Source organism: Macaca fascicularis, chromosome 14 (genome assembly GCF_037993035.2).
Source record: "Macaca fascicularis isolate 582-1 chromosome 14, T2T-MFA8v1.1".
Classification (NCBI taxonomy): Eukaryota; Metazoa; Chordata; class Mammalia; order Primates; family Cercopithecidae; genus Macaca; species Macaca fascicularis.
Window position 1 is genome coordinate 19,353,833 of NC_088388.1, and position 25,854 is coordinate 19,379,686.

Here is a 25,854-nt window from a genome sequence, read left to right on the forward strand (position 1 = left end):
AGCTCAGGGTGCACAGGACAGGATGCCATTCTATCACAGGGTGCACTCACGCACACACCCACGCCCACTCAGACTGAGGCAGTCTAGATACACCAATTCATCTAATGTGCACATCTTTGGGATGTGAGAGGAAACCGGAATGCCTGGAGAAAACCCACACAGACATGGGGAAGTGTGCAAACTCAACACAGACAGTGGCCATGGCCAGGAATTGATTTTTTTCCCTCATCAGCATACAAAACAACATTTAATGAAACAACATTATTTGAGTACCAACTGTAAATGCATGGTCATAGAAACATTAAACAGCATGGAATATTTGGGGAATTGCTTTGTTGATAGGTGTGGCTGGACTGTAAAGTTCAAGATGTATAGCAGATGAGCCCCTAGAGTGGAGCTAGATCTTTGTCTTGCATGCCTTGCAGAGGAGGTGGACTTTATCCCATAGGCAAGAGGAAGTCATTGAAGCGTTTAAGTTATAGAATAGCGTCAAGTTTTACATAAGTATCTTAAAAGATAGACTGTAATACGTTACCACTAAAATACTAGGAGAGCATTGTATAAAGGGAGAGAGTATTTGGGGAGAGGTGAGAGAGCTTCATGGATTTGAGCTGGGTGTTGAAGACTGCATAAAACTGTGAGAGAGGAATTGATATGGATGATGGGTATAGGCAAGGAGATTCTAGATAAAGGGAGCAGCTTAAGCAAAAGCCTAGAGACAGGAGATTTACAGGGCTTATTCAGGGACCCTGAATAGATCTGTGGCTAGAGCTATGGAGTGTTTGTGATATGAGAGAGACATCAGAAAGCCTTGAACTCTGGATGGCCTGGAATGCCTGGCTGAGAAGTTTGGACTTTGTCTCGGGCCAGCCATCATCCAATATGTATTTTAGGCAGCTAACTCTGATAGCATTGGTTAAGGTGACCTAAAGTGACAAGTGTACTGATGCCGAAGAACCAGTTAAAAAGCAGTGGGCATAGTACAGGTGAGGATATCTGAGGGTTGCATTGTAAGTATTGATTTCTGAGGGCTCGATGTTTTCTAAGTGTGGAGCCTGTTTGTGAATGTTTTGGGGGAATGAGCTTCCTGAAAGCACAGCCATCTTTTCTTGTCAAAAAAAACACAAAAAAACAATTGCTATCTAAATCCTTTTTTACTCTTAGTGGATCCAATTTTGAACTAAATTTATAAGTTCGCAATCACTGCTTCTTAGAACAGCAGTGATTGGCATTGAGATCACTTGTCAATGCCTGCTGGCCCCACAGCCTGACAGCTATTGTCTAGGGAATAGTCCTGGGTTCTAGGCTTGGCTGAGGCTGTGATTTATTATCTGATCTTGAGCAGGCCCCTTTTCCATCCTAGGCCCCAGTGTCTGATGTGTAAAATGAGATTAGATAATCTCTGATTCTTGTAGCTTTAAGCTTCTTGGATCTTTGTTGGAGTTAACTATCTTAGAAAAATTTCCCCTGTCTGCCGGGGGCGGTGGCTTATGCCTGTAATCCCAGTTCTTTGGAGGCCGAAGCAGGTGGATCACGTCAGGAGTTCAAGACCAGCCTGGCCAAGATGGTGAAACCCCGTCTGTCTAAAAATATAAAAATTAGCTGGGCGTGGTGGCAGGCGCCTGTAAATCCAGCTACTCAGGAGGCTGAGGCAGAGAATTGCTTGAACCCAGGAGGCAGAGGTTGCAGTGAACTGAGATTGTACCACTGCACTCCAGCCTGGGTGACAGAGTGTAAGACTCCATCTCAAAAAAAAAAAAAAAGAAAAAGAAAAAGAAAAATTTCCCGTGTAGTACGCAGAAGTGCAATAATGAAAAGTCTCAGAAAAGTAAGGGACCTTCCTGAGGATTAAGAATAGGCTATATGGTACCTGTCGAACCTCAGTGTATTTGTAAAATACATACTTAACCTGAATTCTAGCTCTTACTGAGGACTTTGATTTATTGCTTAAAAATGTGTAATATTGCTTAGCAACTTTAGAATTAATACTTTATAATTCTAGAATTAGAATTACTGGGCAAGTAAAATACATATGAATATTTCTTAAGAGGAGTGAAGAAGAAGAGAAAGAAAATGGAACACGTCTGGATTGTGCTTGGGCTTAGAATGGGAAAATACAGCAGGAAAGAATTAAGCAGTGGGGGTTTGGGGGAGGAAGACATAACCCTTAGATTTATATGCTTATTTTTTAACATAAAATGCACAATAGGAATGTGGATTTGCATAATGTAGGCAGATGAAATTAAAAGGTAACATAAGGGAGGAGAGGAATTTGTAAATGGTAATTATCTCTTATATTACCATTCCTTGGAGAAAAATGAAGGCTCTGTAGTTCCAGGAGACCTATGCTATTAGCTATATTCCCTATGAATGATATGAGCTGGGGCTGTGCCTTTCTTCCAGAAATTAAAGCCCTTGCGTATGTGCACAGTCATTGAAAGTAGAGACTGGGTCCTCAGTTTCTAACCAACAGCACTCCAGTAAGGAAAGGAGTTGACCAAGATCACTGTGCTCTCCAGGGATAGGAATACCAACTAGGTCTTCTGTTGTCTGGAGATTGAGTAGAAACAGAGCAGCATAGGGAAACAAAAAGTTTTTTAATAGTCTAATTGTCAGCAAAGTCTACTGTATACTGTCAAGAGGACAGTGGCCTTTTGAGCTTTTTGCTGCAAGAGCTTCATTTATAAAGGCCCAAGTCAGAGCTATTTGTCACTGAGGAGCAATGACAACCTGACTGTCTGGTCAGGATTCAGACAGCAGTCTGTAGGTGCATTTTTCATTCCTTCAAATTACAGCCTGTCTCCGAGGCAATTAATCCTAGACGTTTAGCAAAAGAGCTGCTGCTGTGTTTCTCCCTTGTTCTGGAAATACATCTTCTTGTATTCAGCACTTGTTTTGGATACTTGATTGTTTGAAGGGTGTTTTTTTCTGGTAAAATCTTTGATAAGAAAGTATTTTTCCCCCTACTTCTTCCGAAATACCCCTCTGAGAGTTAATCAGAGATGCACAGAGTTCAACAACTGGGAAAGCCATTAATAACCCAGCCAGCTTCTATCCTGCTGGCTCAAAGTCAGCTTCTGGCTGTTGGAATTGATGAGGGTTTCTCTGGTGTTTCCCTGAAAAGTATTCTTCCTGTGTTGGAGGAGCAATACCAACATATTTGTGTACTCTGTTCTTCACACTTTTAAGTCACTACCCTTGGAAAGGGTGTTGGCTATGTCGTCAGACCCCGGTATTTAGCATCCTTCATTGTTCCTAAACTGTCTCTCTGGGTCTGCCTTTCTCTCACTTTTCATCTGGCAAATATCTTCTAATTCACTAATATTCAGTCTCTGCTTGCCTGACCAAATTTGTCTCCTTCTATCTCATAGAGCTTGGCTTGATGTCGACCTTGTGTCAGCACTGAAATGAGTGGCAGATTTCCGTGTAGTTTTCTAAAGATATCATTATTTTAAGTACTTTTAATTCCTTTGCTCTTTTGTTTGGAACTTATTCCTCTCCCTTCAGTTTTTCCCCTAAATATCCCATGCATTGAAATTTCTTTTCCCACCTCAACCCATTATCTCTGAATCTTCCCCTCTTTCTGGACTATAGAATCTAGAGAGTCATCAGTTACTGTTTCTGCCTTTAGTTATTTGGAGCTGTGCCTTTGGTCCGGGATTTCTGTGTACCAATACTAAAACTGAAGGCCTTTTCCCCTCTTCTTGTCAAACTTATCCTTTTGTAGTATATTCTGACCTTTACCACCTTACCCATTCTGGTATTCAAGGTTTAACCTGCTCAGTAAATGTTTGAGCTGGTTTGGTTATAGGCTATTTTATCCTAGAGGTCTGTGGATTCTTTTCTCCCATAGGCAGCATCTCATACAGTGTTTAGTATGTTTCACATTTTCCTGGTCATGCTGGGTCCTCTCCTGTCATTTCTCCTTCAGAGTTCTCAACACTTGGAATTTGAAATCTTCTCTACCTTGTATTGAGATGACATTTAGCTCTTATTTCTCCATTCTTAGCCAAGATGTTAAATAAGCTGAGGACCAGCATGAGCGCCTCCCCTTAACATGTTGCCTCTTTTATGGTGCCTCATGTAACCTTCAGTCTGAGACTGTGTGTATTTGAGTCAGCTGATCTCATTCTTGTTTTCCTCTATATATCCTCCAGTAATCTCTAAACACTATAAAGCCATTATCTCTGACTGTATTTTGCACCCTCTCTTTTCCATCAGTTTTTAAAAATGTTGGTAAAATACACATAACATAAAATTATCATCTTAACCCCTTCACTTTATTTTTTTATTTTATTTTATTTGTTTTTGAGACAGAGTCTCACTCTGTCGCCCAGGCTGGAATGCAGTGGCGCACTCTTGGCTCACTGCAATCTCCACCTCCCAGTTCAAGCGATTCTTGTGTCTTAACCTCCCGAGTAGCTGAGATTACAGGTGCTCGCCACTACGTCTGGATAATTTTTGTATTTTTAGTAGAGATGAGATTTCACCATGTTGACCAGACTGGTCTCAAACTTCTGACTTCAAGTGATCCGCCCACCTCAGCCTCCCAAAGTGCTGGGATTATAGGCGTGAGGCACCGCACTCAGCCCCCTTTCCTTTTTTTTAAATGAAGGGATAAGCTAAATCAGAAAGAAATTATTTTTAGGTTTTAATAGCAACAAAAAGATGCTTGTGACCTACGTTGTACGGGCCCATATTTTACTCAGCCTTGGAGTTTGCCCCTTTTTCTCTGTTGTCTTGTTGTGTTCTTTCACCAAGCTCTGTGTTACCTTTGGGCACTGGCAGCGGCTCAGTACTATCCAGTGCACTGGCTTCCCCTTCCCTGCTCTTCAGCCCTTCTAACGAGAGATAGATTCGTGTTTGTTGTCCAGAAGGAGGTGAATCTTTGAACCTTGCAGGAGCAAATTGTCAGCTCTGTAATGTGATTCTGGGAAGGCCAGCTCTCTCTCATGGGTGTGGAATAATTGGATTTGCCCCATGATGCTTCTTTTCTAGCTTCGTTTTCTATTTTTTGTTTTATTTTATTTTATTTTATTTGAGACAGAGTTTTAATCTTGTCGCCCAGGCTGGAGTGCAAAGGTGCAATCTCAACTCACTGCAACCTCCACCTCCTGGGTTCAAGCGATTCTCCTGCCTCGGCCTCCGAAGTAGGTGAGATTACACGCATGCAACATTGTGCCTGGCTAATTTTTTTTTTTTTTTTTTTTTTTTTTTAGTATAGACAGTGTTTCATCATGTTGGCCAGGCTGGTCTCGAACTCCTGACCCTAGGTGGGCCTCCCAGGGTGTTGGGATTACAGGCATGAGCCACTGTGCCTGGTCTGTTTTCTTTCTTTCTTTCTTTCTTTTTTTTTAAAGAGATGAGAGTCTCTTGTTGCCCAGGCTGACCTTGAACTCCTGGACTCAAGCAATCCTCCCACCTCAGCCTCCCAGGTAACTGAGACTAGAGGAGCACACCACTCTGCCCAGCTAGTTTTTTTATATTTTTGAGGCTTAGAGGCCTCCACCCTTTCCCCTGGTTAGGATCCTTTTTAACTTCAAAATATTTTCTAACTCCTCTTATGATAATTAGTTGTACTTTTAGTACTAATTGATAAGTGAAATATACAATAATGAAAAGCTATCATGAATTCAGTTGTACTTTTAAATGAATTCATAATTTATCACAACAGTAGTATATTTGAAAAATAATAGTATGCTTAATTTGGAAACTATCTTATTTGTTTGGTATTCAGCTACTCCTCTGTGTACATGTATAATTTGTGGGCTCCCCAGTAACTGCAGTCTGCTGGTTAGGAACTCCTGATTCCATTATTCTTTTTAACCCCGCTTTTACATTCCATATAGTCTTAACTCTTTCTCCTTGCCCCTCCTTTCATCTGCAGAGTTTCAGGTCAAAGATATGTTAAGGAACACAGTGTGCGCTTTCTCTTTTGGGAAAATAAAAATCAAATACTTTCAATGGATCAGCTTCCAATATCCCTGGTATTGATTTGTCTCTTAATGCTCGGCAGCCAATTCTACCAAGATATAAAAAACCATCATAGGCTTTTGTTTCTGGCTTGTGAAGTTCCCAGTGGTCCACTTAAAAGCCAAGTGTTGCCTTAGCTTTGGTTTCAGGGCCAGTTTGAAGATTATCTCATTGATTTGAAGATAATCCAAAGGGAGAATTCAGAAAGTATCCCAAATCAAGCTCTCAAAGGTTCATTTATTTTGTGGAGTTGGTTAAGCAGCTAATTAACTGCTCTGTCCAGCCAGTGCCCTTTGGCTTATTGTTCCTTTGATGTACTGGAAACTAAAACATGTGAAGCTCCTTTCCTCTTTTCTTGCAGGAAGCAGTGAAGTGTAGTGGGAAGATCTAGGGCTTCAAAGTCCAATCTTCCTTGAATCCTGCCTTAACCACTTACTAGTTATGTGACCTTAGTATTTACCTCTCTGGTCTTTCGTCCACTTCTCTGTAAAATAGTAGTAATACTTCGTGGCCTAGCTAGAAGAATTAAATGGGATAACATATCAATAACCTTTGTATTGGAACCTAGCAGATACTTAATAAATGGCAGTTATTACTATTGCATGAACTGTTAACAATCTGTAAAGAAAACACCCAGACTTTGTATTCAAATGACCTAACATAGGATTGCATTTTCTAATATTCTTCACCATTGACAGTCTGTAAAAGAAGGTACTGTCTTTTACTTGTGCGTTTTTTTTTTTTTCTTTTGCCTATCACTGATTTTTCCACATGGAAGACCTAAACATTTCATTTGAAGATAACCATTTGCCAAATGAAATTGGTGGGAGAATTTTTCTTCCTTTAAGACCTCCTCCCACAGCAGGTGTCTGGATAACAAGTAAAATAATAATAAATAATGTAAGACAACCCCCAAGACACATTTTTCTTGCACCTTTCAGTATAGAAAAAGTTTATATATATCCATTCCAAATCCTAACATCTAAATGTGGCTTCAGTTTGAGATGCTAAGGGACCACATTAACTCAAGAAAAATCCTCCTCATTCCTGAGCTGTTGGTAAATGCTCATAAATCTCTTAGTTGAGGTTCTCCAGAAATATGTTTTATTAATATGCCACCTAATTAGTGAGCAGCCAGATGACAAATTTCTGTGGGGTCCTCTTCTAAGTGTAAGAATGTCATTTTGGGGATGTTTCCTTTTTGGGCTGGTGGGTACTTCTTTCTTAGTGACTCTCTTATGTGTAGTCTTTTTGTTTTTTTCAGGGACAATGGTGACAGATCCAGGCACCGAGCTCCACGCAATGCCCGGATGTCCGCACCTTCGCTTGGACGCTTTGTCCCAAGGTAAGAACCGAGTTGCTGGCAACAGAGGGAGCCTTCGTTAGAGCCTAGGATTTAGTTTTAAATTTACTTTCTGGTCTTTGGATTGTCCATATCTGGCATCGTTTCCTAGTGGGCCTACAGTCCAGCCCTGCTGTCTAAACTCTTGACGGATGATGGTTAGCCACATTCGAAAGAGATGAAAAAGTGGTGCTGGGAGAATCCTGTTTAAGAACAGAAGTGTTGGGGGAACTTTAGAAGGAAGGGCAGAAAAGGATAGATACAAATCTGTGGAAGGACCAATCTTGGAAGATTCTGTTCCTTTCTGGGCATCTGTGGATTCAGTGGGTCCCTTCGCCTAGATTTTTCAGTGTAGGTAGGTAGTATCTCCTTTGTTTCGTGGTAGTCTTTAGTCAGCTTTTCACATGTGATTCCTTCTTGTAGGCGTTTCTTGCTGCCTGAGTACTTGCCTTATGCTGGGATTTTTCATGAACGTGGACAGCCTGGCTTGGCTACTCACTCTTCTGTTAACAGGGTCCTGGCAGGTAAGGAAATATTTGGCTTTTGAAAATGTGAAGGGGCAAGGAGCCAGATAAAGCTTCTCCCTCCTTTACCTATGTTGATGTGATGGTGTCTTGGCATCTGTCTGAAAATTCTATTTTGGGGTCCTGGTTTGATATTCTGTTCCTTACTTCAAGGCAGGAAATGGCAGGGTTGAAGAAAAATGTTTCTCTTACCCTCTTTCACTTTCCCCAGACCTTTTTTTTTTCTTTTAAATTATTTGTTTAAACCATTTGTTTCTTAATCCAGCAATTAAATTCTGGCTATGCTTTTAATTGAAAGATAAAGGTGCCGTGTTTATGTTTCGGTTGGTGAGATACTCATGAGCCAGATCCTGTGATTTAATTAGGAGCTTAGTGCATACCTCTCCACTCCTTTGGTACTGCCAGCATGTGGAATTTCCAGGCACTGGTGAATCTTCTGAGGAAGGAGAACAGGGAGACACCCTTGGAGCTGGCTCAGAAATCGCCACAGAATAGAAAATGGGCTAGGCAAGCCCCACTGAAGCAGTTTTATTATTTATTTACTTATTTATTTTTGAGACAGCGTCTCACCCTATCGCCCAGACTGGAGTGCAGTGGCGCGATCTTGGCTCACTGCAACATCCGTCTCGCGGGTTCAAGCAATTCTCCTGCCTCAGCCTCCCGAGTAGCTGGGACTACAGGGGCGTGCCACCATGCCCGGCTAATTTTTTGTATTTTTAGCAGAGACGGGGTTTCAACCTGTTAGCCAGGATGATCTCAATCACCTGACTTCGTGATCTGCCCGCCTCGGCCTCCCAAAGTGCTGAGATTACAGGCATGAGCCACTGTGGCTGGCCAGCAGTTTTATGATGGTTGAATAGTTTAGTGACAGATGTTTTTGGGCTGTGAGGCATGACGTGACTGTGTTCTGAGACGTGGTGTGTGCTGTTGCTTCTGGTCAGTCTCTAGAGAAGGAAGTAAAGCAGAATTCCATTTTTATATGTGGCAAAGGTTGTTTCCCCGTCACAGTCTTTTCCCCCCTCCCTCCCACCTCCACTGCCAACTTATAAATTTATGAATGCAAATGCATAAAAGGTATAAAAAGCCACATTTAGAGATATATTTAATAAGCATCTTTATTAAAAGTTTTTAAATGGCATTCTGTTTTGGAGAATCTGGGCCATGTGATAGTTAAAGCTGGGGAGGGATCTACTGAGGCAGTGTCACTGTACTGCGATAATGTTACAAGTTTTATCTTATGATTTCTAACCAAGCTGCTGTGACAGCATCAGGGCCATGGGATCTGGCCTTTCCTAAATAGTGTGTTTGATCCAACATCAATGCTCAGAAATTCCAGAAACCTCAGTGGTTTCTCTGTCAGACACCAGGACTTCATAGGCTCTGGCCTGGCAGGAGAGCAGACTACACCACAGTCTCCTGACAGCCTCATATGAGGAGGCTCTGGCCCTAGTTGTAAAACAGATGCTGTGGCCCGTGCTTCTCCTTGCCTGGCACTTCTGTGTGACTTAACTGAAGGCACGTGAAAGCTTTTCACTGGCAGATAATCACTTGCTGCCAGACAATACTCCAGAGCTCTTCTCCACCCTTCTTTGTTCCAGACATCTGCCTCCACCGCCCCATACACCTCCTGCTTCTCTGCTGTCGGCAGATCTCTGTTTCCTTGGCATTTAGCTTTGGGGGAACAGCTGTATGTTGTTTTTTTTTCTGCCTTGCCTCCAAGACCTCCTTATCTCAGTTTCCTGTTTCCTACTTTATGCCTAGTGGTCTGACCCCAAATGGCCTAATTACACTTATGGATACCTTTGAATATAGGGGCTGTGTTCCAGTGGGCAGCTGTTTACAGATGTGAAATCTGCTGAGAAAATCTATGAAAGGATGCAGAATGCCATTAGGAGAAGGAACCCCAGACTCCCTAGAACCTCACTCTTGAGTTAGATTAGCAGATGGTTTCCATTCACCATTAAACTAGTTTCTATCAGTTTTTCAAAATACATATTACAGAATGTTTATTTATCATTCGTTGATATTTTGATGTCCCTCCAGATTCTATTGGCAGTTGTATCATTTTTCTTGTCTTGAGAAAATTCCAGTAATAATAATACAGCAACAAAAGCCTAACATTTATTGAGCATTTGCTATATACTAGGGAGTGTTTTAAGTGCTTTACACATATTTCATTTCTGTCTTGCAGTAATCATATGAGATAGGTGCGATTACTTAATTAACAGTGGAGGAAACTGAATCCCAAGGGCTAATATGCCCAGAGTGATGCAGCTAAGAAGTAGAAGAATAGAACCAGTGGACTCTAAACCACCTTCCTGATCTGCCTCCTCAGAGTTATTTTAAAGGACAAAGCATTAAAATGTCCTTCTTTTTCCTAGGACTTTATAAGAGGGAGAGCGCTCCCAGGGAACTCAGTGTTTTTCTTGTTTAATTCTTCTTTTTAAATGGTTCTTAGACATAGGTTTTTATGATCCAGTGGTGCTTGCTGAGGAAAATCTTATTATGTAACCGATCTTTTCCTGAGCTCTCTTGCCCTCCTGGATACAGATGTTTTGCTTTTTATTAAACTTGTGATCATGTAATTGAGCTGCTATAATAATAGCTTTCAGAGTGAAAGAGCAATTGGCCTTTTAGCAGTAAGCACTCCCAGTTTTCCTGGAAAAGCACTTTGTCTTGTATGATTGGAATGAGATTGTAATGGTCCGAGAACAATTACATTTAGCAGACATTTGTTCTACAGCTGTCATATGCCAGGCACTGTTCTAGGCTACTACAGTGAATAAGACAGACTATGATCCCTGCCTTCCTGTAGCTCCAAGTCTAGGTGGTTAGCCATGACTCAGTCTTACTCCAAACATAAGTGGAACTTTTGCATGGTGAATGGCTTTTTGCAGGGATGAAGCTTGGAGGGACAAAGCAGACACACACCTGCAGTTTTAGAGGGTGTGACTAGTACTATAGTGCCAAAAGAGTCTTTAGTAGACCCTAAGCAAAGCCATTCAGAATCATCAACAAAAATGGGTTTGTGGAAAATCAAGATCTGTTCTATTTCCTCCCACAAGAGACTAAAAGCAATAATAGAAAATAGAAGCTTCTGTAGAAAAGTGTTATAAAGTGACGAGTAAGTTATTGCAAAAAGAATTTTTAAAATATTAAAAAATAAAAAAAGTGTTTGGATAGTCTATTAATTTCATCTCTTCTCCCTTATCTTGGTGCCTTTACCTGCAATTCTGTAGGTTCCTGGTAGCCTCCAATTGGTCATCAACCCAGGCCTTTCCCTATCTTCAGCAACACAAATTCTAGAGCCATACTGAAAGAGCTGTAAATACATGTAAAGCTATTGCAGTTCTACCAGGTAAAATTTTGGGAGAACATGCAAAAGTCTGAGGAGCTCCCCCTGCTGACATTGTAGCAGACCACTAACTCTGTGTAGTCACAGCAACTGAAATGATGGAAATGAAGCTAATGAGTGCCTACTGTGGACCAGGTACTGTCTTCCCACATTATCTCTTTTCATCTTTGCAACAACCCTGTGAGGTAGGTGGTAGCATTTCCATTCTGTAGGGAAGAAAACTGAGACTTAGAAAGTTATGTCACTTGCCCAATATCACACTGTGAGAGGCTGACCTGGAACTTTAAACCGGGTCTTCCTGACTCTTAGAAGAGTTCTCTTCTGTCGTCTGTGCTGTTTTGTTTGAGTTCAAGTAGGGAGTATCTGCCAAAAGGTTCTTAAGCTTATAATATTTTTCTGCATGTTTGAGGCCTCATAAAAGTGAAATAAGAAGCTTGGCATTTGACAGCTTCCTGGTAATTACTGGAAGAACAAAAAACTTCTGAGGAATAGGGGCCTGGGTAATGTAGGGTATTAGTTGTCTGTCCTGCATAATCTTTTTGACTTTCATCCTAATGAGCATCTGCTCCCAGCAGATGTGGACCTGATATACTTAATTTACTTAATTTACTATTTTGATTGAAATCAATGGGAAGTGTCAGGGTTTTCTTGCTCCTAGCCACAGGTCATTAGGGCCTGGTCCAGTGTCTTGAGCAAGGGATGGCTTTGTGCCCAGTTATCCTAATTTTTCTTATGACTTCTCCTTCTCTTTAAATATAAAAAAAAGAAAAACTTTTTACTGAACAGTGTCACTTCTCAGTATGACTTCTTTGACCTATTAAGTTTTGGGGAGTATGTTGTTGAATTTTCCCATATTTTGAATTTCCCAAATTTCCTTCTGTTGTTGATTTCTTATTTAATTTGATTGTGGTCTAAGAACATACTTTGTGTGATTTTATTCATTTTAATTGTATTGGAACTTGTTTTATGGCTTAGTATATAGGCTGTTCTAGAGAGTGTTACCCATGTGCTTGGGAAGAATGTGTATTCTGCTGTTACTTGAGTGTCCTGTAGATGCCAGTTAAATCTACTTGGTTGATAGCATTATTCCAGCTTTGTATATCCTTGCTGATTTTCTATCTAGTTCTATCTATTATTGAGAGTGGGTATTGAAATTTATTATTATTGAATTGTGTATTCTTCCGTTCAATTTTGTCAGGTGTTTTTTTTTTTTTTGAGACAGAGTCTCGCTCTGTTGCCCAGGCTGGAGTGCACTGATGTAGTGTCAGCTCCCTGCACCCTCTGCCTCCTGGGTTCAAGCGATTCTCCTGTCTCAGCCTCCCGAGTAACTGGGATTACAGGTGCATGCCATCAGGCCTGGCTAATTTTTGTATTTTTAGTAGAGATGGGGTTTTACCATATTGGCCAGGTTGGTCTTAAGCTCCTAATCTCAAGGGATCTACCTGTCTCAGCCTCCCAAAGTGCTGGAATTACAGGTGTGAGCCACTGCGCCCAGCCCAATTTTGTCAGTTTTTGATTAATATATTTTGTGACTTTGTCATTAGGTGCACATATGTCTATGATTGATATGTGTTCCTGATGAATTAACTATTTTACCATTGTCCCTCTCTCTCTAGTAATATTTTTTGTCTTAAAGTCAATTTTTTCTTATATTAATATAGCTACTCCAGCTCTTCTATGGTTGTTGATTACATGACATATCATTTTCTATCCTTTTACTTTCAACCTGTTTAGCTCTTCGAATCTGAAGTGCGTATCTGGTAGAAAACATGAGTGGAGCTTGTTTTTTATTTAGTCTGACAATCTCTGCTTTTCGATTGTTTAGTCCATTCACATTTAATATTATTGATATAGCTGGGTTTTTGTCTGCAATTTTACTGTTTGTTTTCTGAATTTCTAATGTTTTTCTTCCTCTATTCCTTCTTTACATTTGTATTAAATGGATATCATCTAATGTGTCTTTTAAATTCCTTTTTTGATTTTTGAGTGTATTTTTTATCAGGATCAATTTCCAATTTATTCAGACTTAATTCTGGTAAGATACAGAAACATTTTTCACTATATATTGTTCCCCTGTGGCTCCATTCCCTTCTACCTTATTTGTGCTGTTATGTATATATTAATATTACACCTATATATATTACAAACCCAACAGTGTGGTGTTAACTTATTGATTGATACAATCTTTTCTCAGGCATCCTTCTGTTTGTTGCCTGGTGTGGGAAAGACAGAGCTATACTTTTTATAAAATTTACTTTTCCTTATTAACTTTATTTTTGGTTGTCCTCTGCCCCTCTCATCTCTTTTATTTTTATTTTATTTTTAGAGTGTGCAGTGACCCAGTCACGACTCACTGCACCCTCAACCTGCTGGTCTCAAGCTATTCTCCTACCTTAGCCTCCTGAGTAGCTGGAACTATAGGCACACAACACCATGTCCATCTAGGTTTTTTTTTTTTTTTTTTTTGAGACAGTCTCGCTCAAGCTGGAGTGCAGTGGCACGATCTCGGCTCACTGCAAGCTCCACCTCCCAGGTTCACGCCATTCTCCTGCCTCAGCCTCCCGAGCAGCTGGTACTGCAGGCGCCCACTACCACGCCCAGCTAATTTTTTGTATTTTTAGTAGAGACAGGGTTTTACTGCACTAGCCAGGATGGTCTCTGTCTCCTGACCTTGTGATCTGTCTGCCTCGGCCTCCCAAAGTGCTGGGATTACAGGCGTGAGCCACCGCGCCTAAACTTGTCCATCTAATTTTTGTACTTTTTGTAGAGATGGGGTTTTGCCATGTTGCCCAGGCTCGTCTCTAACTCCTAAGCTCAAGTGATCTGCCCATTTCAGCCCCACAAAGTGCTGGGATTGCAGGTGTGAGCCATGGTGCCTGGCCCCTCTCATCGTTTTGTTTGCTCATTTATTTTTATTTATTTATTTATTTATTTATTTATTTATTTTTTTGAGACAGAGTCTCGCTCTATCACCCAGGCTAGGGTGCAGTGGTGTGATCTTGGCCCACTGCAACCTCCATCTCCTGGGTTCAAGCCATTCTCCTGCCTCAGCCTCCCAAGTAGCTGGGATTATAGGCACCCACCACCATGCCCAGCTAATTTTTATATTTTTAGTAGAGACAGTGTTTCACTATGTTGGCCAGGCTGATCTCGAACTCTTGACCTCAGGTGACCTACCCACCTTGGCCCTTCCAAAGTGCCAGGATTACAGGCATGAGCCACTGTACTCAGCCCCCTCTCATCTCTTTTAAAAACACCAGTACTCTATCTTAGATGTTCTCCACTTCCCTGGTACCTTAGGGAATTGCTTTCAGGAGGATTTTTTAGGCTCAGTTGTCAACTGGGGTGGGCATCTAGAGCCTCAGGCTTGCCAACTTTTAGGAATTAACATTATTTCACCATCTGATGTCATAGCTGTCTAATATAACAAATTGCTTCATCACTATATAGCAGATCTTCACTTGAACTGGCAAATCTGGTTAATAATAGAGAATGCAGTTAAGGGCCTTCATGATACTACTTAGATGAAAGTGAACAGAAATGAATACTATTTCTGGTGTTGGGTCCTTTATCTCTTTGATCTCCCTTTATCTTTCTGCCTTGTACCCATCTGGTACCCAGTAGCCAGGCAGATAACATGAGTGGCACATTCCAACTCAACATCAATTAAGATGGCTGTTTATAAACCCCAGATAAATGGGCAATTAGTGGTGGTGGTAGTGGCTAGTGCTGCTTTAATAATTAACCCAATTACATTTCATTCTGCTCCGGTGATGAAAGTGAAGGGAATAAGGGGCTGGCTTTGTTGCCTGGGAAACAGAGAAGTAAATGCAGTACTCCTCCCAGAGAACTCAGCCTTCCCAGTTGCCTTATAGCACCCGGAGCCTTTTACCTATTTGGTGTCCACCAGTCACTGGAGCATTCGGGTGCTTTTTACCCCAGCCCTTTATCTTATCTTCTTATACCACTAGTGAGAAGTGTGCTTACTGGGGACATGGGGACCAGTTTCTAAGCTGAATTGCCTGTGCTTCTTCAGGCTTTTCTAGGGAAAAATACTGGGCCTTGTCAATGAACTTTTCTGTTCTTTTATATGTGTAAGTTTTTCTGTGCTATTGTCTCTCTTTCCCCCAGGAAATGTCCTCTTGATCTTTCCCCACTTATGCTTTACCCATGTACCCTTTCTGTATTGTCACCTTAAAATGTACACAGCACTTTCTAAATGCTTAGTATTTTCCAGAACACTTTGGGTATTACAAAATAATTAAATGATTCTGCCCTCAGGGAGTTTACTGTCTAGCCAGGGAGTGGCCCGATTTCTGTGTTTTGTTTTGGCCCTGCCACTAAAAATTAACTAATTCCCCTGGGACTTTAACTGCCAATCCTGATAGATTAGCTAAGGGAGGTGGAAGATAAGCCTGGGCTTAGATCAAGGACTTAGGTGTTTCAGTACAGTTTGAAGAAGCTCTCCAAATGTGTCCCCCATTCATCTTTTGAGTGGGGCTGTAAGCATGAGTAAGTGGGGCACTGGTAGGACAGCTGTCATTTATGTGGTATACTCTGTCTGAGAGACAGTATAGTGAAATGTTTAAGAGTTTGGGCTTCTTGAGGCTGGGTGCAGTGGCTCACACCTATAATCCCAGCACATTGGGAGGCTGAGGCGGGCAGATCACCTGAGGTCAGGACTTCGAGACCAGCCTGGCCAACATGGTAAAACCCCATTTCTACTAAAAAACACAAAAATTAGCTGGGTGTGATGACAGGCACCTGTAATGCCAGCTACTTAGGAGGCTGAGGCAGGAGAATCGCTTGAACCCGGGAGGCAGAGGTTGCAGTGAGCTGAGATCGCGCCATTGCACTTCAGCCAGGGGGATAAGAGTGAGACTTCGTTTAAAAAAAAAAAAAAAAGGCCGGGCACGGTGGCTCATGCCTGTAATCCCAGCACTTTGGGAGGCTGAGGCAGGCAGATCACAAGGTGTGGAGATCGAGATCATCCTGGCTAACATGGTGAAATCCCATCTCTACTAAAAATACAAAAAATTAGCTGGGCATGGTGGCAGGCACCTGTAGTCCCAGCTCCACTCAGGAGGCTGAGGCAGAATTGCATGAATCCAGGAGGCAGAGCTTGCAGTGAGCGGGAGATTGCACCACTGCACTCCAGCTTGGGCATCAGAGCGAAACTCCGTCTCAAAAAAAAAAAAAAAAAGCCAAAGAAGAATAGATGGTGGCAGGGATGCAGTGGAAAGGGAATGCGTATACACTGTCAGTGGGAATGTAAATTAGTACAAAGTAGAAATCTTAATGTCTGTATGTCTGGATTGAGGCACCACTATTTGTACTTTAAGTTCTCTGTTCTCTCCGGCTTCCCTAGACCTAAAATGATCTCAAAGCTTATTAAGTCCCATGGTTGTGTGCTCCTTGGAATTACTGCTCATTTTGAAGGTGCCAGCTGGAGATTCCCTATAATCTATAATGACTCAGTATAATACCAGAATTCTTTTACTTCTCTCTTCTTAGGTTATGATTAGTATGTGCTTTGACATGTTTTGCAACCCCTCAGAACAAATGCAATGATCTAGAAATCTGCAGAGGACATGTGAGGAAAGAGAAGGCCAAATGTGAGGTCAAAGCCCATATTTTCCAGTGGAAGCAGCAGCTTTCTTTGTTAACTTTCTTTACATTTCAAACTTTCTTTAGGATTAGATATCCCCTAACTTGGGCTCCTTGTGCATGGCACAAAGCTACAGTGAGCTGGGCCTATGATAAACCCAGGACTCACCTCAATAGCCCTATAATACAAGAGAGTTATCTTTACAGGGTGAGTAAAGAGACTTGGAACAATCCTTTTTACTGTCCCATCTACTCAATTAGTTTTTACCAAAGTGAGCAGTATGAATACTGGAAGCTAATAACCCTTGCTAACTAACCCCCATCTCCTTCTTTTTACTTTTTTTTTTTTTTTTTTTGAAATGGAGTCTCGCTTTGTTGCCCAGGCTGGAGTGCAGTGGCGCACTCACTGTAACCTCCACCTCCCAGGTTCAAGCAATTCTCCTGTCTCAGCCTCCCGAATAGCTGGGACTACAGGCGTACACACCACACCCAGCTAATTTTTGTGTTTTTAGTAGAGATGGAGTTTCACCGTATTGGTCAGGCTGATCTTCAACTCCTGACTTCAGGTGATCCACCCGCCTTGGCCTCCCAAAGTGCTGCAATTACAGGCATGAGCCACTGTGCCTGCCAACCTCCTTCTTTTTAAAACCCTAGGGCTGACATTAGCTTTTCTTTCTCGTTCCCTTTTCCTATCTCCAAGCAGCCTTGTTTATTCCAACCTGGCTGGAAATGCCATGGGAGCTAGCAGACATCACCTCTCACCTTTTCTACCAAAGTAGAGCCAACCTGTGGGTGTTAATTTCCTTTCTTTAAAACTTGCTGATCAACAAAGGCCAGCTCTTCCCCTGGGTCCTCATGCCACTCATCTTGAAGAGCAAGCATGGATATCTTTGTATAAGCCATGATGGGGAAAGAAATTCCTGCAAATAGGTGACTGGGGGCCCTTTGGGAGTGTTAAGGCTCCCTTGGGTATTTCTTTTGGGCAGCTGTTGAGTGTCACCCCAGAGCCAGAGAGTCGTCTTGTAACCACATCCTCACCCTCTGAAGATAGTCTCTCATGTTATAGGGCTACTGAGGGGAGTCCCTGGATTTATCATAGGCTCAGCTCACTGCAGCTTTGTGCCATGCACAAGGGGCCCAGCATCACTTCTACTGTCTTGAGCGGTGGAGCTACATTCTTTAGGGATGCCTGGTAAACAGATTCATGGTTTTTAACTCTTCTTCTTCTTCTTTTTTTTTTTTTTTTTGGAGACAGAGTCTCACTCTGTCACCTAGGCTGGAGTGCAATGGCATGGTCTCAGCTCACTGCAACCTCTGCCTCCTGGGTTTAAGCGATTCTCCTGCCTCAGCATCCCGAGTAGCTGGGGCTACAGGCGCATGCCACCACGCCTGGCTAATTTTTGTATTTTTAGTAGAGATGGGGTTTCATTGTGTTGGCCAGGCTGGTTTTGAACTCCTGACCTCATGATCTGCCTGCCTCAGCCCCCCAAAGTGCTGAGATTACATGCATGAGCCACCACGCCTGGCTGGTTTTTACTCTTGTGGCTCATAACTGGTAAAGCAGAAGCCAAAAATCTTCTTCCTAATTCAGGGAAGTTAACTGGTCCAGGGTACAAAGGAACAGAGGGAAAGCTAGACAGGAGGTAAAGGATAGAAGTCCCCATTGGGAACAAGGGTTTCTCCTTGTTCCTGTGAAGTGGGGTGCACAGTAAACATGTGAGGGACATTTATTTTCACAAATGAAGGTGGCTAGAAAGGAGAATTGTCTCCAGAATCTACCATATTGATATAGTGCTGGTGGCTGCTTTTTGTAATATTTGCTGACTCCCAACAGCAAGAGTTCACAGCAGTCTTTTATGGTTTCCCTTGGACGGGTAATGTAAATGAAAGGAATGACATGGAAATATCCACAGTCACTCCTGCTCATTAGAGTGAAGTTTTACCCAAACAAATAGCTCTGAGATTGTGACAGTTCTATAACAGCATTTACAATTATCCAACATTGCCCATCATGCTGAACTGGCAGAGGGGTAGTGAAAAGACAGAATTTAGTAACTCAAGCTTAGATTTGGCCATGAAGTAGTATTATAGAGAAAAACAATCCTAAAATTCATAGGAACCAGAAAAGAGCCTGAATAGCCAAAGCAATCCTAAGCAAAAACAGCAGCAACAACAACTGAACCAAACACAAAGCTGGAAACATCACATCACATTACCTGACTTCAAATTATACTATAAGGATGTAGTTACCAAAACTTGCAAAACGTGGGGACTTTGGAATATGGTATTTCAAATTTGGTAAGCAAAACAAAACCCCTAAGAACATTTGTTCTATACCAAGTACTGTTCCAAGAACTTCTCACATATTAATCAGCAGCAGCATTGCTATGATACTCCATCATTTTTACAGATGAGGAAACTGAGGCTAAAAGAGATGAAGTAGTTTGCCCAAAACCACAGCTAGTACTTGACAGAGTGGAGTTGGACCTCAGGCAGTCCTGCTCTTTTCCAGCAGAACCACTATGGGGTGTAATCTGATTCTTTGTTGGTAGAAAAACAGGTTAAAATCTAATCTCAGTCTTTACCTTCAGAGAACAAAAATAGGCCGGGCGCAGTAGCTCATGCCTGTAATCCCAGCACTTTGGGAGGCCGAGGCAGGCAGATCACCTGAAGACGGGAGTCTGAGACCAGCCTGAACAACATGGAGAAACCCTATCTCTACTGAAAATACAAAACTAGCCAGGCATAGTGATGCATGCCTGTAATCCCAGCTACTCAGGAGGCTGAGGCAGGAGAATCACTTGAACCCAGGAGGCAGAGTTTGCGGTGTGCCAAGATCAACAAGAGCAAAACTCCGTCTCAAAAAAAAAAGAACAAAAATAGTATGTTCAGCTCAGAAGACTGCTACTGGGGAGGGGGCTACATATGCTCTTATATCCTTGTTGCAGATCCTTTCCCCTAGAAAGAGGGCCCCATAGAAGAATTATATTCCCAAACAATGAATCGTGAAGAGGTAATTACACTGTTGCCATCCCATTGGGAAGAAGGCTGGGGCGGTGATTACATTCCAAAACAAAGCTGTTTGGGTATAATTGCACCGTGCTGCTCTTATCAGTCTGGGGAAAGCAGGCCTCTGGTCTCCATCCTCATTTGTTTTTGAGATGGAATCTGAATAGCATTCAATTAATAGTCAAGACCCAGGCACAGGGAAGTCAGCCAAAAGAGCCAAGAGGACATTAACTTGCTATTGGCATTTTCCTTCTACTGAAGTTTTCCAGACCTTTAAGTATCAGCAAATTTGAGGGGGAGCCTAGTTCAGAAAATTTATTTGGCTAGTGAAGGGTTAGAGATTCCTCTTTAAGAGGCTGTACCCCAAACCCCTCATTGGTCTCTATATGTAAAGGAGAGATAGTTGGATGGCGGTGAAATTTTCCTCTTCTGTCAGCAGCTTTAGCTCTATCAAAACATAGTCCTTCCTTGAAATCATTCCCTGGGACTTGCAGCATGTATATATATTTTTCATGTATGTAGCTTCCAAAGTTGTAGAGCAAAAAGCTTCTCTCTGGTTGTGTTGAGATAATAAGGCTGACTTTGGTTAAATTTCAGCAATAATCTCTAGATCTGGACTAGAAGAAAAAATAAAATGATTTTTTTTTTTTAATGACTCAGAGAACAAAAAACGGCCAGTTACTTTGAAGACTTGCTTGTTGATCTAGAGCAAAAAAGGAAAAGGTGCATGTATCGGGATGAGGGTTGCACAACCCTGGAAAGTGGTAGAGCTTTGGCTATTATGTCATTTAGCTTTTGCTGCTGGATAAACCACCCCCAAATTTAGTGGCATAAGACATTTCTTGTTTCTCACAAATCTGTGAGTCCAATTGCAGTTCGCCTGGTTCGCACCATTGGCTCTTCTCTGTGGTCAATTAGTAGCTTGGCTGGATGTGGATGATCTTAGATGGTTTAGTAGGTAGAATAATGATCTGCCTAAGAGGTCCACATCTTAATCGCCAGAACCTGTGAATATATACTTTACATGGCAGAAGGGACTTTGCAGTTGTGATTAGGATTATGGATCTTGAGGTGGGAAGATTATCCTGATTTATCTGGGTGGGCCTCATCTGATTACATGAGCTATTAAAAGTGGAAGAGGAAGGCAGAAGGGTCAATCAAGGTGCTGCAATGATTGAAGATGCTGGCTAACAGCCAGCAAGTGAGTGGGAACCTCACTTCTGCATCTGCAAGTAGCTGAATTCTGCCAACAACCGAAATGGACAAGGAGACAGACCTGAACACAGGCCAGCCAACATCTTGGTTCTAGTCCAATGAGTCCTTTGTTTGACTTCAGGCCTATAGAACTGAGAGATAATGAATTTGTCTTGCTTAAGCCACTAAGTTTCTGGTTATCGTTATGGCAGTCATAGAAAACTAATAACAGATAGCTTCACACATGTATCTGGCATTTGGCAGGCTGTTTGGCTTCAGCTGGGATGACTTGTCTCCTTTCTATTCACCAGTAAACTAACCTGTGCTTCTTCACATAGTGTGTCAGGGTTCTCTCTCTCTCTCTCTCTTTCTCTGTGTGTGTGTGTGTGTGTGTGTGTGTGTGTGTGTGTGTGTGTGTGACGGAATCTCACTCTGTCACCCAGGCTGGAGTGCCGTTATATAGTCTCAGCTCACTGCAACCTCCGCCTCCTGGGTTCAAGTGATTCTCCTGCCTCAGCCTCCCTAGTAGCTGGGATTACAGGCGCCTGCCACTACGCCTGGCTAATTTTTGTATTTTTAGTAGAGACAGGGTTTCACCGTGTTGGCCAGGCTGGTCTCGAACTCCTGACCTCAGGGTTCTAAAAAGAAGCAGGAGAGGTCAAGCCCTACTGCAGAGGCAATTTTTGAGTCTCTCCTTATGTCATGTTTGCTTTTGTCCATCCCATCAGCTAAAGCAAGCTGTTTGGGTAAGCCCCAAACTGGGAAGGCAACTCTCTAAGGCCATGGATACAGGAGGGCTTAAATCATTTGGGGCCATTACTGTAACATGCTGCCACAACTAAGTAGGCTTTGGAATCTGAGGTAGTCTGCTAGCACACTCTAAACACATTGCTTTTTTTTTCTTTTCTTTCTTTTGAGACAGGGTCTCACTCTGTTGCCCAGGCTGGAATGCAGTGGTGTGATTACAGTTCACTGCAACCTCTGCCTCCTGGGCTCAAGTGATTGCCCCACCTCAGCCTCCCAGGTAGCTGAGACTACTGCACATGCCACCACGCCTGGCTAATTTTGGTATTTTTTGTAGAGACAGGGTTTCACTGTGTTGCCCAGAGTGGTCTTAAACTCTTGGGCTCAAGTGATCTTACCACCTTGGCCTCCTAAAGTGTTAGGATTATAGGCATGAGCCACTGCGCCCAGCACAAACTGCTTTTTTTTAAAGTGTCCTTATATATACTGAGGAAAGCTTCAGCATACCAAAGCATATAGAGGTACAGATTTAGAACTTTCAAGAAATATCTTTGGATGTGGTGGCGCATGCCTGTAATCCCAGCTACTTGGGAAGCTGAGGCAGGAGAATCGCTGGAATCTCGGAGGTGGAGGTTGCGGTGAGCCAAGATTGCACCATTGCACTCCAGCCTGGGCAGCAAGAGCGGAACTCGATCTCAAAAAAAAAAAAGAAAAAGAAAGAAAAAAGAAGAAATGTCTTAGGTAATTATTTGGGTTATTCAGAGAAATGAATTTAGAAACAATATTCAAATAAAAAGCTAGACCCTAGTTTCCTAGACATAGGATATCAGAGAAACTACCTTTTCTCTTTCTCTGGGTATTTTCTAGGATATAGCCCTCTATTTCTGTGCTGGAGGGTAAAAAGATGTGCAAAAGAGCTTTGTGGGTGGTTGGGCCCCTTGGGGCCAAATGTATTTCTGTGTAGGAGTAAGACTGACAGAATTAACTGTGCAAGCACTTACTAATTGGCGGTAAGTGAACCTGTACCCATGGCATCATTTATAATCCAGAGCTCCTTGAACAGAAGCAACTCAGAAGAAAAGTTCCTAACAACTAAGGCAAGGCATTTTTGTGTGCCCAATTACTGTGGCATGTTATGCTTTCTTATAGCAATGGTTGGGAGAAGCAAGAATTCAGTTCTTCTCAAGCATAGGACTTAGCTTTTACTTGGCGTTGTTGAGATTGGTTAAAAATTATTTTATGGGCACCAAATGTGAATTGCATAGATTGGGCCTCAGGTCACATAGAGACAAATTCAGTGTATTCACCATTCTTTTTTTTTTTTTTAATTCATCAGTAAGCTAACCTGTGCTTCTTCACATAGTGTCTCAGGGTTCTTTTCAAAGTAGAGGGTTCTTTTGAAATACAAAAATTGGCTCCAGCTAATAGTAGAGATGGGGTTTCTCCATGTTGATCAGGCTGGTCTCGAACTCCTGACCTCAAGCGATCTGCCCGTCTTGGCCTCCCAAAGTGCTGGGATTACAGGTGTGAGCCACTACGCGCGGCCTCACCAATCAATCTTTTAGGACTTCCTTGGTGTACTTTTAGAGCCACCTCAGTGGCTAGTGGGTTGGGGGCTCTGCTGTTGGTAAACCCTGGATATTGCCCTAGGCATGTGCATTCAAAATGGTATAGCCTATGTGCAGTAAAGATGTGTCCTCAAAGAGGCTGGGCACAGTGGCTCAAGCCTGTAATCCCAGCACAGTAGGCCAAGATGGGAGGATTGCTTGCGCCTAGGAAAGGCCAGCCTGGGCAACATAGCGAGAGCTTATCTCTACAAAAAGGTTCCCCCCCCCAACCAGAAATTAGCCGAGCGTGGTAGCATGTGTATGTAGTTCCACAGTCCCAGCTACTCAGGGGGCTGAGGTGGGAGGATCACTAGAGCCTGGGAGGCAGAGGTCCCCATTGAGCAGAGATCACATCACTGCACTCCAGTCCAGGTGACAGAGCAAGATCCTGTCTCAAAAAAAAAAAAAAAGTATCTTTAAAGAGACAAAGATTCTCCCTAATGAAAACTAGGCCTTATCCTTTTTTGTCTGATAAAAGTCAGAGGTTGTGGTGATGAGACTGAGCTAGTGTCCTTCTAGTCTGCCTTTACTTTTACTTCTGGGTCCCTTTCCCCTCCCACCTTTCTCCCTTTGTCTGTTGTGGGTCTCAGTATTTAAGCAGAATTTTTTTTTTTTTTCTTGAGACAGTCTGGCCCAGGCTGGAGTGTGGTGGCGCAATCTCGGCTCACTGCAACCTCTGTCTTCTGGGTTCAAGTGATTCTCCTGCCTCAGCCTACCTTGTAGCTGGGATTATAGGCATGCGCCACCATGCCCAGCTAATTTTTTTGTATTTTTAGTAGAGACGAGGTTTTACCATCTTGACCAGGCTGGTTTCGAAACCCTGGCTGATCCATCTGCCTTGGACTCCCAAAGTGCTGGAATTACAGGCGTGAGGCACCACACCCAGCCTTAAGCTGAATTTGAACCTGATTTTCTTTAAGGCAGAACTTAACAGAGCTAACACGGGAACTAATTGAGAGCTTATAAAAGCCACAAAGTGTTTCTTGGTCTAAATATTTTTCTGGATTCTGCTGATGTGAAGCAACTGGGGAAAAGTCGTAAAATGTTGTACAGCTTATTTTGCAAACTAATTAAAACTGAAAATATCAATGCAAAGCTGAAGTAAATTGTTTAAAATGCCCAGTTTCTTCACTCCCATTTTCTAGGTGGAGAGGCCACAGGGACAGGTTAGGAGCATATGCTGTGAATAAGTTTCTGGCTATTCTATGTCTTACCTGGGAAGAATGTGAAGGTCCTATGGGATAGACGCAGCACCAGCACCACGGGTTGACTTGGGACTCTTTGCATATCTAACCACCCCTAAAATATACCCTCTAAGTGAAAAACAGTGTGCTTGCTCTGCTGGCAGCTTCAAGACAAGTCACCTAACCTGTGCACACCCTACTCATTCACCTGCCAACCCTGAGACTCATTTATAGAATTTCTTGAGCTTCCACTGGGTGGAACTAACAAATAAATTGGCCATGGGATTTGGAGATAATATCGCTGAAGGAAACACTGACTGGCAGATTTCCCCTCTCAACTTCATGGATACCTTTTCCCCTACTCTGTTATTATTTCTGGGTAGTGTGTGTTGGAGGTTTGGTTTGTGTGGACTCATCAGTCATTGTTTTCAGGCACCGAGTACAGCTCTCCACCTTTTCCTTTGTGATATTAGTGTCTCCCTTACACGGAAGAGTGACCATTTTCTGAAAGGCTAATGCAGCTATGGAGGAGAACAGTGTTCTTTTCTGATACCTGGAGAATAGCTGTTAGAGTTTAGAATTCCTGAAAAAAATTCATTTTAGTCTTGTTATTTTAGAATATCCTTTATTTGAAGCTGCCTGCTTTCTTCACCTTCTTTCTTGTGAATGCCGCAGTTCCCTGTTCCACCTTTCTCCGAATCTGAGATCTTACAGTAAAAAAGAAGTATGCTACAAGAAATTATGGGATTCTTGTATCCAGAGCAAAGTGATGATGATTGCAAGTTGACTATTTGACATTTTACAGTTTTATATGACTCATAACTTTTGTGTGGGGAGCATAACTGAAACAAATTATCAAACTGGGAATGGCCTCAGGGGCACTGTCTCTGAAGGAAAGGGTTGGAATTTTGAGTCCTTGGGCCTTCTGAATATGACAAATTGAATTATCCTAGGATTCCTCTGTCTCTCGTTTTCATTTTTCATTGGATAGTCTGTGATGGGAGGGGATTTTTGCATACAGAGAAATAGACTCAATCAAAGAATACAGCAAACGAATACATGTGGAATTAAGGTCCAGTCTACCCCCTCAAAGAAATACATGCTTGTCTTTTCCTTTTCCAACCTAGAGCCTGGGCATTAAACTGTTGAATATTTTGTCTATCTTCCCTTTTGGCTTTGATGTTCTTAAACATTGAACATTAGCAAATGTCATGGAGACACACCCATAACTACTTTCTTGTAAGGAAATCAAGTACTTGAATTCCTCTCTTATTCATAATTAATACTTTGCATTCCAAGTTATAGGTAGTACTGA

At 42.2% G+C, this 25,854-nt stretch overlaps 1 protein-coding gene across 14 annotated transcripts in view; it reads left to right on the forward strand.

Annotated features, from left to right (window-relative positions):
- The window catches only part of AMBRA1 (autophagy and beclin 1 regulator 1), a 199,583-nt gene that overhangs the window by 92,936 nt on the left and 80,793 nt on the right, over positions 1-25,854 (forward strand). For 13 of the 14 annotated variants that reach the window (XM_005578030.4, XM_045371729.2, XM_005578032.4 and 10 more), the window contains 2 exons: positions 7,238-7,318; positions 7,739-7,839. In XM_005578030.4, the coding sequence (XP_005578087.3) occupies positions 7,238-7,318; positions 7,739-7,839 (182 nt within the window). Of the gene's footprint in view, positions 1-5,049; positions 5,155-7,237; positions 7,319-7,738; positions 7,840-25,854 lie in introns of those variants that run through there. The other variant, XM_074013764.1, reaches the window with a different exon arrangement.